We start from the raw sequence: 18,965 nt of genomic DNA, 5'->3' as shown, positions 1-18,965 counted from the left end.
CTCTACCCAAGGTGGCGTTAACTGTTTCCAATATTAGGCCTTAGTTCTGCCGGATTGGAAATGTGTGGCTCTTAATGGTTTTGGAGGTGTAAAGTGAGTGTCACCTTCAGGTACAATGAGGAAAGCGGGCTGTTGTAAAATCCCCTCACTTTTGAGCTGGTCTCTCTGCTTTAGTGCCCCATATGCCCTGGACACATTCAGGAAATGACTGACGCCTGGGTGTACATTTGTTGCAGCTTTTGGAAGCTGTTTTATGGTTTTATTTTCCTGCAGTTATTGCTTTACCACATGCGAGCTGTTTGGTGTAAAGTAACTTTGGGATCCTGATCCAGGCAAGCTTGCTAGGTATATTACTAGGCGAATATCTACCTACCTGACTCCCCAGGAACCCTCCACCAACCCAGAGGAGAACTTTGTATTTCGGTATGTAAGATCTATGTGAGTTTCCATTTTTAACACCAACGGCCTTCTGTATGCCATCTATACAGGACATGTAATTTAACACATATATACAGCTGCAAAAAAGGGAGTTCATGGGATAATATTTTGTTAAATTCTCAAATGCAAGCTTTGCATATATAAAAACCAAACTAGAGGTTTCCTTTGAAATAAGAGCTAAGAGAATAAATGACAAATAATTGGTGGATTTTGGATTTTGTAACCTTGGAACACTCTGCTATTGTAGCTGTGTTACCCTGTAGTCTGTAAGTAAAGGAGCGATATTTCCAAAAGTATGTATATGTATGTTTTTGCCATTGACATATATATATATATATATATATATATATATATATATATATATATATATATATATATGGCATTATTTCACCTATAGGAGCTATTTTACACTGGCATATGGTTACTTAAAAAATAAAGAATTATTTTGTGTAAGAACTATATATTTCCTTTGAGCCTGAGGTGTGAGAGGTACACACAGGCCAGCTTGCAAAGTACCACATAAACCAGCTCTTAAATAAAGGGATGTTTTTATTTATTTTTTTATTACCGCATCTACTTTGAAACATATCAAAAACATTGAAACAATGACTCCATATACCCAATGGCCCCTAATTTGCATATGGAAACATACAGAAAAAGAACACCATATAGTCATTTTAAAATCATGTTTATTATTTTTTTCTCATCCTTAGTATAATATCATCATTTAATGTTTCACGTATACAATACAAATGTTATTTTGTCCAGGAACAGGTTCATGGTTTCTTTGCTACATTCAGAGTTTGAACACGCTTTAACTAGGCTGATACAGAAATAAAACAAAGACTGTTTTGTTTATTTTTTTTTTATTTTTTTTTTCTTTTGATATTTTTTTTTCCTTTGTGGCTTTTTAATACCTCAAGCTTTTGCGTTAACATAGAAGGTCAAGACAAATAGGTAACTTTACATTCAGTGCAATTTAGTCCTAAGCTACTTTAAAAGCACATTAAAAGAAACACAAAAATGTGCGTCCATCTAGGCAGTTTCAGTTGTTGGGATGAAAGCAGCAACAAACAACAAAAGATGCGTTACAAATACTTCCCAATAGCATATCTCCTTCAATAGGTAGTTTTACATTGCAAGTTTCAGTTCGCATTGGCTACTCAGTAGCTTGCATTTAGGGCATCACTGCCAGTCATATAGGTTTGACCTTGTACTGATGTTATATATATATATATATATATATATATATATATATATATATATATATATATATATATATATATATATATATATATATATATATATATATATATATATATATATATATATATTCCACACATACACAAATGTGTTATAAGTAAGTACTTATTGCCTGACCCCTTTAGGTAGTAAATGAAGGATTTAAGTGCACACACTGTAATGTTAAGCCCCTAAAATAACAAGATGGGAGATAAAATAAGGGAATTATATCTCAAGTGTTGCAGTCTGTCATAGATCCAATAGAGGTGATAGGTTGTTGTTAGTATTTTCATAGATGTACATACACTCTGCTTACAAACAACCTAGAGATCAGTCCTTTCTGTTGACAAGGCTTTGACAGCTACAGAGGCATATAGAACTATATAGACAGCGTTATAGGAAGAAAAGGGACAAATACATAATAGCAATAAAATCAAATGAACATATAAGTGTATGTGCTGGCCCCTCCCCCCCCATACATGAATACATAAATCTAAATAAACACAGGTTACATTATGAGGCCATCCAACAATGCGCCTCTGTACAAGGAAATAGGTAGTTTAATTTCACATAAAAAGGAAATAATACTATTCTGGCTGTAGAAATGTCAGTCTGTTGGAAATCATACCAGTAATCCCTGTATGCTTCCTTCACGTGTGTATAAGTTATTAGCCTATATCTCAGGACTTGAAGGACATAAATAAGAAGGTAATGCAAATGCCCCCTTTTTTTTCCCCACACAACCCACAGCAAAATGCAAAGAGGGAGTCCTGACCAGGAGTGGAAGAAGGCTGGAATTTGTGACAGGTAGTTAATGTTGTGCCCCCCGATCTATACTCTATAAAAGCAAATGAGCATCATAAACTTCTCGCTTTTAACATGTACCATAAAACGAGAGTTTGAGAAGGAACTGAACACATTCCCACGAGCAGACATCCACATTCACCCAGGAGACACCCCCCATTCATTCAATTTCCACTCGGATCTCACTCATTCCTTGCTTTCCTCCTTCTCTTCTTCCTCCTTCTCTTCTTCATCGTTCCCTTCTTCCTCTGTCTTCTCTTCATCCCTAGATCCAGGGAGTTTATCCTTGTTGTTCTCCTTTTTCCATTTCATCCTCCTGTTTTGAAACCAGATTTTGACTTGCCTCTCAGTCAGTCCCAGGGCGTGGGAGACCTCAATCCGTCGTTTCCTGGTCAGGTATGGGTTGAATAGGAATTCCTTCTCCAGCTCCAGTGTCTGGTACCGGCTGTACGTCTGTCTTCCACTGCGTCTTCCGGGGGCTGGAGAGCAAAAACAAAAACACACAGCCATTACTGCTTACTACTTCCAGGATCATGATCCCTTCACATACACGTGAGGATCAGCCTGCTAACCCCACCAAGAAAAAAGACCACTACAAATAAAGACATTAACCCCCAAATCTGTGTTGCATTAAAGAAATTCAAAAGTCAGTTTTGATCCCTTCTCTGAAGTTCAATCAGCCCCAGATCATGGCTGGAGTCAGCTGTAAACTAGCATACTGCAAAGTTACAATAATGTAATACAAAATTGTAATACAGACTAGAATAATGCTGCCTGCAGTATTGATCATGGAAGTGGCATTAAGCCTATAGTTTATTATAAAGCAAGGCAAAGTCCTGGGGGGGGTGTCAGCATTCTAAGCTTACATTCTATAAGCACAAACAAAAATAACTATATACATGCAAAACAGACTAAAATAGTGCAGCCTGTAGCATTGATCCTAAAGAAATATCATTCCTAGTGCTGGTAATTCTAAAGGGCTATAGTTTATTATAAAGCAAGGCAAAGTCCTGGGGTGAGTCAGCACTAAACTAACATTCTATAAACACAAATAAAAATATCTATATACATGCAAAGCAGACCAAACTAGTGCTACCTGTAGTAGTGATCCTAAAGAAGTATTAATACTAGTGCTGTTAATTTTATAGGGCTATAGTTTATTATAAACCTAGGCAAAGTCCTGGGGAGAGTCAGCACTAAACTAACATGCTATAAACACAAATAAAAATATCTATATACATGCAAAGCAGACCAAACTAGTGCTACCTGTAGTAGTGATCCTAAAGAAGTATTAATACTAGTGCTGTTAATTTTATAGGGCTATAGTTTATTATAAACGTAGGCAAAGTCCTGGGGGGAGTCAGCACTAAACTGGCATTCTATAAACACAAATAAAAATATCTATATACGTGCAAAGCAGACTAAAATAGTGTTATCTGTAGCATTGATCTTAGAGAAGTATTAATCCTAGGGCTGGTAATTCTATAGGGCTATAGTTTATAAAGCAAGTCAAAGCCCTGGGGGGGGGGGAGTCAGCACTAAACTAACATTGTATAAACACAAATAAAAATATCTATAGACATGCAAAGCAGACTAAACTAGTGCTACATGTAGTCTTGATCCTAAGAAGTATTAAACACAGTGCTGTTTATTCTACAGGGCTATAGTTTATTATAGAGCAAGGCAAAGTCCTCACTAGTCTAAACTAGCATTCTACCAACACCAACAAAAAGAACAATAACAAAATAAAGTAATGCTTCTTGTAGTATTAAATGCTGTTAATGCTATGGAACTATAATTTATTATAAAGCAAGGCAAAGTCCTGGCTAGGGTCAGGTCTAAACTAGCATTCTACAAACACCAACAAAAAGAACAATAACAAAATAAAGTAATGCTGCCTGTAGTATTAATCATAAAAGGCTGTTAATATTATGGGACTATAGTTTATTATAGAGCAAGGAAACATCCTAGCTAGGGTCAGCTCTAAACTACAATTCTACAAACACCCTCAAAAATAACAATAACAAAATAAAATAAATGCTGCCTGGAGTATTCATAAAGTGCTGTTAGTGCTATAGGGCTATAATAAAGCAAGGCAAAGTCCTGGCTAAAGTCAGGTCTAAACTAGCATTCTATAAACACCAACAAAAATAACAGTAATAAAATAAAGTAATGCTGCCTGTAGCATTAATCATAGAGTGCTGTTAATTCTATAGGGCTGTAATTTATAATAAAGCAAGGCAAAGCCCTGGCTAGAGTCAGGTCTAAACTAGAAGCCTACAAACACCAACAACAATAAAAGAAATTAAAATAATGCTCCATGTAGTATTATTCATAAAGTGCTGATAGATCTATGGGACTATAGTTTATTATATAAAGCAAAGCAAAGTCCTGGCTAGAGTGAGCTCTGAACTAGAATTCTACAAACACCAAAGTCTTGACTAGAGTAAGCTCTGAACTAGAATTCTACAAGCACCAATAAAAAAATAAAATAATACTGCCTGGAGTATAATTCATAAAGTGCTGGTAATTATATGGGACTATGGTTTATTTTAAGGCAAGGCAAAGCCCTGGCTAGAGTAAGCTCTGAACTAAAATTTTACAAACACCTATAAAAAAAATACTAATAACAAAATAAAATAATACTGCCTGGAGTATAAATAATAAAGTGCAGGCAATTCTATGGGACTATGGTTTATTTTAAGGCAAGGCAAAGCCCTGGCTAGAGTAAGCTCTGAACTAACATTCTACAAACACCTATAAAAAAATACCAATAACAAAATAAAATAATACTGCCTGGAGTATAAATCATAAAGTGCTGGCAATTCTATGGGACTATGGTTTATTTTAAGGCAAGGCAAAGCCCTGGCTAGAGTAAGCTCTGAACTAAAATTCTACAAACACCTATAAAAAAATACCAATAACAAAATAAAATAATACTGCCTGGAGTATAAATCATAAAGTGCTGGCAATTCTATGGGACTATGGTTTATTTTAAGGCAAGGCAAAGCCCTGGCTAGAGTAAGCTCTGAACTAAAATTCTACAAACACCTATAAAAAAATACCAATAACAAAATAAAATAATACTGCCTGGACTATAAATCATAAAGTGCTGGCAATTCTATGGGACTATGGTTTATTTTAAGGCAAGGCAAAGCCCTGGTTAGAGTCAGCTCTAAACTAGTATTCTACAAACACCACCCAAAAAAAACAAAAAACAAATTTAATAATAATGCTGCCTGTAGCATAAAGTAATGCTATGGGGCTATAGTTTATTAGAAGGCAAGGCAAAGGAATAGACTGCAACTTTATTGTATCATTATGAGGAGGTAAACTATAAATCATTACTATCAAGGCGGCAACTTTAAACAGCTAAGCAACCAGCTCTTTATTCTTAGTGAAAAGTACAACTTTTCAGCATATTATTGCAGTTTTCAGCTATAGGCATACTCCATGCAATCATTATGATCTGGTAGGCTGAGATACTAATAAAAACTGATTGTATAAAGGCTGAGAGACTGCTGTGAAACAGAATGAGATACTAAACTGATTTTTAAATGGCCTTGTAACCAGATAATATGAGGTCCATAAATAAATGTGTTCATATATAAAACGTTTACAGCTTATGGTTTATGTGCTAAGCTGCAGCCAAAACATCAAGGAAAGAGACAGTTTACAGGAGATCTTAGCACATTGGACACATAGCAGTCTGCTTTGTAAAATGCACCACTTTCACCTCTTTTAACTGGCCAGCCATTAAGATAAACTCTATGGTTTTATGAAGGAGACTGGGGCTAACAGCAAGCAAATAACCTCGTGGGAGCTGTATGCTGTTTTCCTCAAGGCAGGCAATAAAAATAACTTAGTTCATTGTGAGTTCAAAAGACCTGCACTTAAAAACACCTTGATCCTTTTTTTTTTTTTTTCTTTTTCTATTTTGTGGCTTGTGGAATGACCAGAAAGGCTGTTTCCTATGTAAGGCTCAATAGGTGCCATTGCAGCTGTCTCTCCCAGGCAAAATTGATATCAAAGGCTGAGCTATTGTTTTATTACACAAGAAAATAAAAGCGTGCAGACAGACAGCATAGCATGACAGCATGCACAACATACAGTAGGAGAAGGAAATGTCCTAACCGTGAGGTCTCATCCATGGAAACATAAGACTAGGAGACGAATTCTGATTTAGGTGGCCTTGTCCTTCGCTAGTACTAGAATTGGAGGTCGTTTTACAATCAGGGTACTGCACCACGCTGCTTTCTTGCTGGGCACCATAAAGGGACTGCCTGGGTAGAGCTTCGTAGCCATAAAACTTGGAGGCGTCCCCGTGGCAGGTCAGGGTGCAGGGGTTCTGTTGGTAGCCGGTGTTGGAGATGCTGGAGGTTCCGTGGTGGAAGAACTCCTGGACGTGGTGAGAAGGGTGCTGGAAGCCCGGAGCCGTCGTACCGGGACCGTACACCAGAGCGTGGCTCCTGCTGACACTTTGGGGAAACCGACAGTCGTAGTAAGTTGGCTCCAAGGACTCACCGCCTTTGTACTTGGAGAAAAGAGGGTTCACAAAATAGGAACTCATGGCTCTTGCATGAAAGAAACAAATGCTGCAACACCCCCCCTCCCTCCTCACTAATAAAAAAAAATAATAAAATAAAAATAGAAAAAAAAAATGAAAACAATACCAAGAACGCAGTCTTTATTTCTAGGGGGAGATCAATGAGAGACTGTCCCCTGGGCTTGTCTTAAAGTCCTGTTTTTGTTTGTGAGGTTTTTTTTTTTTTTTTTTTTTTTTTTTAATCAGAGGTGGGGGGGTATTTGGAGGCTCTCACAGACGTCTCATAGTGCCTGAGCTCTGGGCTGGTCGGATTGTCTTGTATCAGTCGGTAGGTAGAGCTCTCTCTCTCTGTGTGTCAGTCCCCCTCTCTCCTATACTGCTCCTTCCCTTAACACCACCAAAGGCAAATTCCTTAAAATCCCGCTGCTGAGGCTTTACACGCGATTTGTATCCATCAATCCTCTCCTGCAAGACAGTCTAGAAAGAAATGACAAGGATTTGGGGGGATCGGATGGACGTGGAAAACCAGCCTTCAGTAAAAAAAAAAAAAAAAAAAAAATATCAAATGAATGAGGGAGGGTTATGAAAGGTGCGCATTAATATCTTTAGGTGCTCTTTTTTTTTTTCTCCAAGCCAGCCTCCTCACTGATGTGGGAAAAATACATGCGCCGTGGGGTCAACCTAGGTTACCTCAACAGGTAAAAAAAAAAGAAGATTTAAGGAGAAGCCGGTGCTGGATGACTGGCAACGTAAGCAAAAGGGCAGTGAGAGCGTTTTGCCTTTTTGAAAATTGTATATTTTGCTGTTTTTTTTGCTTAAGCAAGATTCAGCCAACTAGCCCGGTGTGACGTCACTCGCCTCCCAGCTCCCCCTCTTACGTGGATCAAGCTCTTCTCTTACCACTTGGCGTCCTATTGGAATTAAGAAAAACACTTTACAGCTGAAATCAAAGAGTTAAAAAAAAGGGGGACAGTCAGGTGGGGCGCACAGCCAGAGGGAATGACAGTACTAGGCTTTCATTTCTGCACTCATACACTCTTGTCTTTTGCATTATGCTTTCTTTTTTTTTTCTGTTTTAATGGGATTAAAATGAAGCAAAGGGCTTGTCCTAGGAAATGATAGCAAGAAGTGGAGGAAAGTGGGTGCTGATTTCATTGAGGGGAGGGCGGTGTGGGAGAATGGGGGGTAATAGACAATGGAAAATGCGCAATTAAAGTGCTGGAATTGCGGTGTTATCGTATCCGGGGAGAGAAAAAGGAGACAAGAAAAAAATCTCGTGAAATGCAATTAGGAGAGGCAGCTATATACTAAATTCTCTTATTCCCATCTGCTAGGGCTGAGCCTTTGTAAGCAGTCACTTTTAGGTTTAGGCGCTAGTTGTTTCCAGCCATTCCATTGAAGTCTGGATTTTATGGCTGTACTAAACTAAACTGAGGATCCATACCAAACCACCAGCCCCGCCTTTACAGGCCCTAAAACCCAAGAAGAGAGGGAATTACACACATACACAAATATATATATATATACAGTTTATTATCCTTTGTGTTATGTACTATAAGCTACACACACACACACACACACACACACACACACACACACACACATATATATATATATATATATATATATATATATATATATATATATATATATATATACACAAACCTTCTATCTGTAAAACAATATTGAGATCGAAGGTAGCAGTGGTCTGCAATGGCGGTAATGGTTCCACTAATAACAGCAGATTTATACATACATACACGCATATATATATATATATATATATATATGTATGCATATATATGTGTGTATGTATTTATGTACATAAATATGTGTGTTAGGTATATATATATATATATATATATATATATATATATATATATATATATATATATATATTTACAGCCCTTGTTTTAACATATTTACAAATATATCCATACCTATATCTATATCTATAGCTATCTGTGTGTGTGTGTGTCTGTGTATATATATATATATATATATATATATATATATATATGTATATATATATACACATCATATTTTATCCTTAAATCGCTGCAACTGTACTGACATTATATTAAACACTATTGAAAAAGTAAGCATAAATATAGCAGTGAGCTAAAATGGTGGGAAAGGTTACACTAGTTTTTACAAGTTCCTGAACATAATGGTATTTATTCCACGTGTCTGTATAGGCTGCATACAACTACACGTTGTCACCTTTTTAAATGGGGAAACATATTTGTCTGCCTGAAGTACCCATATTACTATTACATACTCCAGTGTAGCGACAGTGTAATGACATGAATTATGTCAACTAATATATCCAGTGCAAAAAAAAAAAATAAATCACACGCACACACAACCCCCCCCCCCCCACACACACACACATACATACACACACCCCAGTTAGCTTTGAAACATCCTTATTTTTTATTTACTGTTCCTTGTTGCAGGGGTAGGACCTCACCTCCCATTAATAAACATTACAACCCCTATTAAATGTGTAATTATTTAAGATGTTCCAATCACGTGACAGTCAGCATAGCTCTTCATTGCTGGGCCACTATTGGCTGATCCATTTCCATACCGTCAAGATTTTGTAAAATTTGGGGGCTATTAAGTTCCAAGTTAAATTGATGGCCTATTTCTACTCTGGGGGTGGTTTGTCAATCAGTTATGGTCATTGCATAAAAAAATTACTGATAAAAAAAACGAGTAGACATTTAAAACAATGTCAGTGTGGAATAGATTGATCAATGACTCACTAATTAGTTGTATTTGCAACTTGACCGTTTCCCATCAACACATGTTACAATGTTACTGCTAGAAGGGAGACTCGCCTATCATCACAGTGACCCACTTGTAATTTGTGAACGTTCTTATACATATTACATGTTAATTCGCCATTCAGGGGTGAAGGATGTTGTGCGTATTTGTTTTGATTTGTTTTCCAATAGCCTTGTAGGGGCCCAAAGGTGTAATGGGATGCAGTGCTACTCTAATTGGCCAAAGTAGTTTAAAATTTGAGCAACAGCGCCACCATGTGTCAAAAGTTTATAAAGCAGATAATCAGGTTCACCAAATCTTTCCATGCAAAATTAACAATTCTCCTACAAAAACAATGCTTTTGCAGTTTGTAAAGTCGTTTTTTGACGGAACAAAATAATTATCCTGTGTGTACCCTTCACAGGAGGTAATATATGTATATATATGTATATCAAATATATCACGTATGATATGCACATCACATTTGTTTCCAAATGTATGTCATCATTGTAGGAGAGAAACTTAAAAGTTCTCATTTTGACATGTTCCAAATTGCTGTGTATCTATAATACAATTGCTTATTTCAGTTTTGTTATTGTGAAATAATATAAAAGCCACTCCTCCTTACACCCCCCCTCCCCATTACCATATTTAAATTATTTTAATATCTTTATTGTGTCACTTAAATGTAGGATACTATAAAAATCGTCATTATTTACTTGATTGCACTTCCATCTCCCATTTAAAACATGTGAATATCATTAAAAAGGCAGATAAACATAGACATCTTATGTTGTTTAGTTCCTTGTACATCACTGTATATACTGGAGTTAATTTAAAGGAATAAAGGACGTTTACTTTGCTTGGTGAATAAAGTCACTTTCACTTTAAGTAGCCAATCATGCAATGAGGAGTAAAAATTCAGGGTTTGCTTGCACATGATTGGATAAAGACAGTGAAAAAAATCACTGTATTCACTAGACTAGTAAACAATATGAAGATACTTTGCTAAGGGAGTTGTGAATGTTCATACAATAAACTGTTCACTTAATAGTCACTTACATTTTTATGTATTCACTTAATTTAGCCAACCATGAACAAATTAATGTTTATTTATCTCATCTGGACACGAATTTATTCTACGAAAATTCTCATCTCCTTTAGTGACAAGTAACCAACCTCTCTAGCTGTTCATGTTAATCAACCCCAATATGCATATGTGTGTGCCTATGATATTATATATGTGGTATGTAACAAACACCACAGTAGTATTATGCATCATTTATAGAAGAAATGTAAAATATTGTTGTAGTATACTGAACACAAGTAATTATATTGTGTAATTATACATTCACAGAGTGAAAAAAGATACCTATATATAAAAGTACAGTAAAGTATATAATAGTAATAGTAAAATACATAAATGCATGTGTGTGTGTGTGTTTGTGTGTGTGTTTTATGTGTACATGTGTGTGTGTTGTTGTGAATATATATATATATATATATATATATATATATATATATATATATATATATATATATATATATATTATATTATATTATATTATATTATATTATATTATATATATATATATATATATATATATATATATATATATATATATATATATATATATACACATATATAAAGAGTCACAAGACTCTTGATAGCGCAAGAAATATAAATCCACATCTCTTCTGTTTTGATTGTTCATTTGTAGAATAACTAAAACATATCTGTAAATGTACAGCAGGACATCTGTTTCCTCTAATATCACATTGTAGCATGTGTGTGGTTTAAGCCTATCTGTGTAAATAATATTATTGGATATGCTTCATAAAAAAATTCTGAATGTCTTTTTGTGACAAAACACATATAAGATGAAGTTTCATATTCTTGTTTCTATCTGTATGCATATTTGGTATGTGTGTAAGTACTCAAAAAAAGTATCTATCTATCTATCTATCTATCTATCTATCTATCTATCTATCTATCTATCTACCTATCTATCTATTTTCACATTCATATGGATGTTGCTACTTAATTTTTCATGCTGTTGATGAATATTGCATACTCAAGAAAAAGTTCTACAGATAAAGTAGACCCATCACTAATTTAGAAGGGCATGTATTTGTATTGAGGCAAGAATGGTGAAGTATGGTACAATCATCACTCTATCTATCTATCTATCTATCTTGGATTTTGCTATTTAATTGTTCATGCTGTTGATTGGATGTAATTCCTTGTATACTCAATGAAAGGTTCAGCAGATAAAGTAGACCCATCACTAATTTGGCATGTATCTGTATTTATATAAGAGTGAGGGAGGTATGGTGAGGTATGGTACAGCTATCTATCTATCTATCTATCTATCTATCTATCTATCTATCTATCTATCTATCTATCTATCTATCTATCTATCTATCTATCTATCTATCTATCTATCTTTCTATCTTTCTATCTATCTATCTAATTTGGATGTTGGTATTTCTTTTATTTTATTTTTGATGTTGTTCTTTGAATGAAATTCCTTGTATACAGCTATCTATCTATCTATCTATCTATCTATCTATCTATCTATCTATCTATCTATCTATCTATCTATCTATCTATTATCTTTCTACTGTACAGTATCGAGGTACTCAAGTAACGATGCAGCAGAAAGAGTAGGCCCATCACAAATTTAGTAGGACCTGTAGTTGTATCCATAGTTTAATGAGTAAAGTATGAGTAGCAAAGTATAGCGTAATACACTCCTCTTTGTTTGTTGAAAGGATCTAATTTTGGACAGATATGTGTTGCAGACCTCTTTTGCTACTTTCACTGTTTTGTTGTTTTTTTTTGGTGTTTATCAGTTTGAAATATTTTTAATTTACACTGAAGTCGACTGTTTGTTGCTGGTAGACAAAACATTCCAATAATCCAGTTTCAAAGAGCAGAGTATGCTCCTTATTTAAACCATAAAACAATTAATGCCAGACGTCTAGCCAGCTCTGGGCTCTTGTTTTGTTCGCCTCCATTCAACACAAACAGCAGTGAGACATATAAGGTTGTAAAGCCTGGCTTTCTCTGCGGAAGTATACCTAGTGCCTGCCCTAAAACAGCACCATCCTGTCCTTTTTATCTCGCTCACAAAAGCCTGGATTATATGACACCATCCGGAAAGACGACATATGTGACATAAACCACTAAAAAGTCCTTAAATTGTAGCAATCCTACCCAAATGTACAGCAAAAAAAAAAAAAAAAACATAAAAAAAAAACACGGTGTGTAAAATGTAACATGCAAAGATGTACTTGATCTCTCTGCCTTTGTCCCTCTCTATCTCTTCCTTTATTCTCGTCTTTCTCCTTTTGAAAGACAAACTTCCCATCATGGGACATTAAACTGATTGATCAATTGTCAAAGTGACAATGACATCTTAGATCACATCTTTCAGCCAAACCTTGGAGATGTGGGAAGTCTGCACCAGACCTGTTTATGTTGTAAGCCTTTTGCAATATGATATGTATTTTTTTGGTATGAATTTAAAACAGCAACTTCTTTTTTCAGCAAATAGCTTCTCCCCACCACACAAACACCCCAACTATAGTCAGTGGATGTATTCATATTCTAAGGAGCCCACTGAGAGAAACAGGGGAGCTGGCTTGTTGAAGCGGCTAGGCATCCTAAGGTTGCTAAGATCACTAAATCTGTCCTTGGCAGGAGATATATTTGAATGATAATAATGCGGATCGGGGGCCCTTCTTGATCTTGGACAACCAATTCAAGAATGGAAGGCTGAGAGCTCTCTATTGCAACATTCTACAGCTCGCTTGAACATTCTTCCATGTTATTCTCTCACTAAAAAAAAAAAAAATACACTAATCTTTTACTTTTTTTTTTAATCCTTGTTTTATGACTTAAAAAAAAGAAACAGGGAGATCAACATAACATCATGGAGCATAATAAATCTGAATATTTTATAAATATCAAAATGTGTTAATTGTCCAAATGTTTATTAATAGTATTATTATTTGTGCAGTAGAAGTAAATCTGTACACATGGAATAAAAAACACTGTTGACAACCATATCAAAAATGGTCATGTGAGGTTTTCTGTTCAAACACTGCTGGTGCTGCTTGTACAGTCCTCCCAGTCCGCCATTAGGAGGATTCTGGAGCTGGCCTACTTGTGCATTTCCTCCAGGCAGCCTCCTTCCTATAAAATATTTAACTATATTACTCTAGTAGCTTTTCACACATCAATAAAGCCTCACGAGATCTTTAAAAATGCTGTAAAAAGGTTGATCTTTTTCAAGTCGCTTTCTCTTTAGTCCAGTAAGTCGCATTAGTACATTTTAGATCCACCACTAAACAAAAATATATGTGTAAGATACCCTACCATAAAAAAAAAAAAAGGAATGATCTGGAGTCTCAAGGCAGCCCTAGCAGGAAGCAGCTTAAATTAGGAATGCGGCCCTCTATTATTGTCCAAACCTGACATTTCTCTTGACTGAGACCATAAATAATCATGTCATGTATTCTAACTTGGGAGTCAGATGCAAATGAAACAAATACAGCTTTATTCTAAAATCATGTTTTCAGGGCTGCATTTAGCGCCTTTCCTGGGTATGGGAGACATTTTTTCCTCACATGCTTTCCGCTGTAATACACTCACTTAAAAAAGAAATTAAAAATATATACAAAATGCTTATTTACTAACAGGAATGAACAGATTAATAAAGAGGAATCCGAGCTCTGTGGAAGACCTTGTCTACTGGTAAGTATTGATCACAAATGAATGAAATGTATTTGATGTAGATGAAATTGCACCTCCTTTCTATGTGCTATTACCGGTCTTGGCCCATGGATCTGTTCTCGCTTTTATACTTTGTATTTATACAGCCACAAAACACACAAAAAGCTTTATAGTGCACTCTTCTATATTTACATAGAGCTGCTCTACAGGCATAACAGAACAATACTGAACATTTCTTTGTGACAAGAATAAAATACATAAATATATACATTCAAGAGACTTTCAATACTATAACAAAACATACTGGTAGATTCCGATTTGAATTATACAAAATATGCACTCACAAACTTCTTCAAATAAAAATTAACACTGGATAAGTATAAGTTACAAAATAAAATACTAAAAAAAATATTCAAGTACTTTCTTGTTTTTTGTTATTTTTTCCTTTATAGACAGAGAAGAGAAACATTTTTTTTTTAGTTTGCATTTTATAAAAGCATGTGCTCTTACAATGCGTGTGTGTGTGTTTATAATCTATTCTAAACACCGATGTCCACATTCATAGTCAATAGAAGTCTATTTTTTTTATTATTATTAGATAATGCTTGAGCCCACGGGAAACCAAAATGTTTTCTTCACATATCTGTTATAACGAGGTTATTGATAAGAGGATGTGTTAAGGAAGAGTCTAGGACTGGTCTTTGTCGGTTTTTTCCTTGTTCATTTTCTTCATTTTCATCCTTCTGTTCTGAAACCATATTTTAACCTGGCGTTCAGTAAGATTCAGAACCCTGGCGACTTCATAACGCCGGTCCCTGGTTAGGTACATATTAAATAAAAACTCCTTTTCTAGTTCCAAAGTCTGGTACTTTGTATAAGGACACCTTTTCTTCCTCGTGGAGCGAGCATGAATCCAATTTGCCACTGGGTTATCTGCAAATTAAAAAATAAAAATAATGTTTAAGAAGCACTTTGACCTTAATATTAGATTTTTTCCCCCTCTTAACTAGGGCTGTTTGATGAAGAAATCATGTAACATCTTTTAATCCCTTCATTTTACAAACACCGATCTTACAGGGGGCTGATTTATTTAATGAATGTGTAAGTAGAAGACTTTTCTTGTGTGTGTAGACGTTTCTCGTGGCTAAAATTGATGTGGGCACTTAAAGGTATTTAGCACATGAGTAGCAGAAGCCATTGTAAGCCAGCTATAATAAAAATACACTGTGTGTTCTCTCAAGGCCATAAAAGTCTGGAGCAAGTCCTGTTTCCTCTAAAGACTTTTAACCCAATCAGCCTTAAAATAAATAATTATAGCTCTTCTTTCTTTTCATATTTTTTTTTAATTCCATTGTATTTCACTACTGTTTGATGAGCTGTTTATAAATATAATGTGCCTCTATTAAATATACATCTTTAATCCACCTTATTTATAAACACAATAACATTCTAGTATACCCGGATATAAATATATCACTTACATTATGTGATTGCTGAGATATCTTAAGTGTTTTTTTTTACTCCCCACTTTACCAGATCTCTTAAATGTCTTGTTAAGTTGCTGAAATATTTTCTTAAAGTGAAAATTATTTTAATACAGCAATAAATCCATCATCATGGGTACACACTTGTGTGTATGTGTACTACTTAATATAATTATACATCATGTATTGTGCCTGTATAATCTGAAGTTTTAAAGAAAAGGAGTTTATAACATTGCTAATAAAATGTGTGACTGCCAGGTGTCTGGTGGAGTGAATGGGCTGTGTTATCGGCACATTGATGATAGATCAATGGTACTGGGGGGGTCTATTAAACCCAAGGCTGGCCATACATTGTACAATTTTCCTTTAGATTTACCAAAACCATATAATATTGGGTCAAACCTAAACACTTTCAATTTGTATGCAATCAGACAGGCCCTTGCACTACGTATTTGAAGGTAAAGCTAAAGCAAATAGAACAAGAACATTGCATAATGTATGGCCAGCCTAAAGCTGGCTACACATTATACACTTTACTTGTACATTTTTACCAAAACCATATAATAGGAGGTAAAACCTAAATTCTTTCAATTTGTATGTAATCAGGCAGGCCCTTGCACTACATAGGTGATGTAAATAGAAAGAGAACATTGTATAATGTATGGCCAGCCTAAAGCTGGCTACACATTATACACTTTACTTGTACATTTTTACCAAAACCATATAATAGGAGGTAAAACCTAAAATCTTTCAATCTGTATGTTATAAGGCAGGCCCTTGCACTACATAGTTGAAGGATATTAAATAAGAACATTGTACAATGTAAGGTCAGCCTAAAGCTGGCTACACATTGTACACTTTTACCAAAACCATATAATATGAGGCAAAAGCTAAATTATTTTAATTTGTATGTAATCAGGCAGACCCCTGCACTACATAGTGGAGGGTAAATCTAAAGGAAATTGAATAAGAAAATTGTATAATGTATGAGCAGCCTAACTGTGGGACCAGGAAGGTTTAACTTCCCTTGCACTACATAATTAAAGGTAAATCTAAAGGAAATTGAATAAAAACATTGTATAATGTATGTCCAGCCTAACTGTGGGACCAGGAAGGTTTAACTTCCCTTGCACTACAGAATTGAAGGTAAATCTAAAGGAAATTGAATAAAAACATTGTATAATGTATGTCCAGCCTAACTGTGGTACCAGGAAGGTTTAACCCCCCCCCCCCCCCTGCATTACAGAGTTGAAGGTAAATCTAAAGGAAATTGAATGAGAAAATTGTATAATGTATGTCCAGCCTAACTGTGCTACCAGGAAGGTTTAACTTTCCTTGAACTACATATATGATTGTAAATCTAAGGGAAATTGAATAATAAAATTTTATAATGTATGGTCATCCCCACTGTGGGACCAGGACGTTTTAACTTTTTTTTTTTTTAGGATGACACAAGGAAGTTTCCTGTGTGAACCTGATCTCCTTTGGTCAGAGCCATAAAACCACAGCTAATATGTGTCTGTTCAAATGCCCAATTGTCCCACGCAGCTCAGTGCCTGCAAGGACTTTTTTTTTGTTCCCTTTTAGAATTTAATCTGCTGGGATCCTGCTTTTAGGAAACTGGACTCCAGCTTATACACATGCATGTAAAATAATAAGGATGTGTTTTTTAGCAGCCAAGGCAGGTTGATGCATTAGGGTTAGGTGTTCCCTCCCTTGCTGGATCTGCATCGGTCCCTAGGACTGGATTTAGCTGCAGTGCTGCTGTCTCCATCCAGAGATATTACCGGGGATATGTACGTGTGAAATGTGTCCTGGGTGTCACATTGCACATGGGAAAAGAAATGTCTCCCAGGCAGTGCACCCATGCTCCCTTTGCTCTAATAGATCCCTTCCTATTTCTTTTTATTCTCCCATTCAGCCAGGTCTTCCTGCAGGCTGTGTATTTTTTTTTTTTTTTAGGGCAGGGCCCTGCTAAGGAGGTAATTTCATTTTATGGAGGACTCTAGTACATGCTATAATTCCTCCTCCTCCCCCCTCTCTCTGTCCGGTTGTAAACAAGAATGACTCTTTAACTTACTGGGGTCCAATTCAGACTTGTCTTCTTTGTGTTTGCTGGATAGGATGGCCTCAGATTCCGGGGAAGGGATGGTGTGCAGAGGTGGCCTGTCTCTGAGATCTCCGGGGGAGCCATATATGTAATCCGGATAGCTGCGGCCATCGTTGGGGCCACACTCCCTTCTGCTGGGGAAAGCGTCAGGCTTGAGCCCGTAGTGCCTGCTGCTTGCTGCAAAGCTTGGGAAGGACACGGTCCCTGAGATGGGCTCCAGCCAAGTGCGCATATACCTGGCGTCTGTGCCCAAGTGTGGCTGGTGGTGGCTGTAAGGATGGTAGACCACTGAAGACTGGGAGTGCACAGGACCCCACGAGGTGGTAAAAACTGCAGGCTTCGGGGCAAAACTGCACGAAGGAAAATCTCCACAGTCCGGCACTAATCCTGTCGGTCGTGCAGCTGCTGGGTGAGCCCCAGTGGTAGGGAACCTAGATGCCAAGAGGTCTTCTGTCTCATGGCTGATCAGAGAGTCCACATAATAGTTGCTGATGGGACCAGACGCAGACATTGTTTCCCCCTTCTTTTACATTCATAAGATTATTGTATGAACTGTATGTGTACTTTTTATCTGCTCATAGAACAATCAGGGCAGGTAATTATTTTTTCAGCCTCTCATGCTTGTCATTGGCTCTCGCCTCCCACGTGATTGTATTTACAAAAAAAAAAAAAAAAATACAGTGTAGATCAATGCGCAGGTCCCATTGCCTCTATTCCTTAATACTGGACGGTCTGGTTTTCATAAAAAAAAAATATGAAAAAAATATGAAGGAGTGGACCTGCTGGAACTCATTAAGGACTCATGCATATCTCCACTTTTTTACAGGG

The 18,965-nt window shown here is 36.1% G+C and overlaps 2 protein-coding genes across 2 annotated transcripts; both read right to left on the bottom strand.

The window, feature by feature from the left end:
- Positions 1-1,727: 1,727 nt before the first annotated feature.
- On the bottom strand, positions 1,728-7,599 carry HOXC8 (homeobox C8). The gene is made up of 2 exons (XM_073613612.1): positions 6,619-7,599; positions 1,728-2,963 (listed from the first exon to the last, which is right to left on the bottom strand). The coding sequence occupies exons 1-2, from the start codon at positions 7,052-7,054 to the stop codon at positions 2,671-2,673; spliced, it is 729 nt and encodes a 242-aa protein (XP_073469713.1). The 5' UTR covers positions 7,055-7,599; the 3' UTR covers positions 1,728-2,670.
- A 7,110-nt stretch (positions 7,600-14,709) lies between these two features.
- HOXC9 (homeobox C9) lies at positions 14,710-18,757 on the bottom strand. Its single transcript, XM_073613611.1, has 2 exons — positions 18,108-18,757; positions 14,710-15,476 (listed from the first exon to the last, which is right to left on the bottom strand). Exons 1-2 carry the CDS (start codon positions 18,646-18,648, stop codon positions 15,232-15,234), a joined length of 786 nt encoding a protein of 261 aa, XP_073469712.1. The 5' UTR covers positions 18,649-18,757; the 3' UTR covers positions 14,710-15,231.
- Positions 18,758-18,965: the final 208 nt, after the last annotated feature.

The sequence above is a fragment of the Aquarana catesbeiana genome, linkage group LG02, assembly GCF_042186555.1.
Source record: "Aquarana catesbeiana isolate 2022-GZ linkage group LG02, ASM4218655v1, whole genome shotgun sequence".
Taxonomy (NCBI): Eukaryota; Metazoa; Chordata; class Amphibia; order Anura; family Ranidae; genus Aquarana; species Aquarana catesbeiana.
The sequence above is the reverse complement of the archived record's forward strand: the minus strand, read 5'-3'. Positions and strand labels throughout refer to the sequence as shown.

Excerpts from the sequence above, each read along its gene's own strand:
- HOXC9 (XM_073613611.1), bottom strand. The coding sequence starts at position 18,648 with ATGTCTGCGTCTGGTCCCATCAGCAACTATTATGTGGACTCTCTGATC. Across the intron at positions 15,477-18,107 it reads CAAGTCTGAATTGGACCCCA|ATAACCCAGTGGCAAATTGG; the intron begins GTAAGTTAAAGA and ends TTTAATTTGCAG.
- HOXC8 (XM_073613612.1), bottom strand. The coding sequence starts at position 7,054 with ATGAGTTCCTATTTTGTGAACCCTCTTTTCTCCAAGTACAAAGGCGGT. Across the intron at positions 2,964-6,618 it reads TCCATGGATGAGACCTCACG|CCCCCGGAAGACGCAGTGGA; the intron begins GTTAGGACATTT and ends TTTGCTCTCCAG.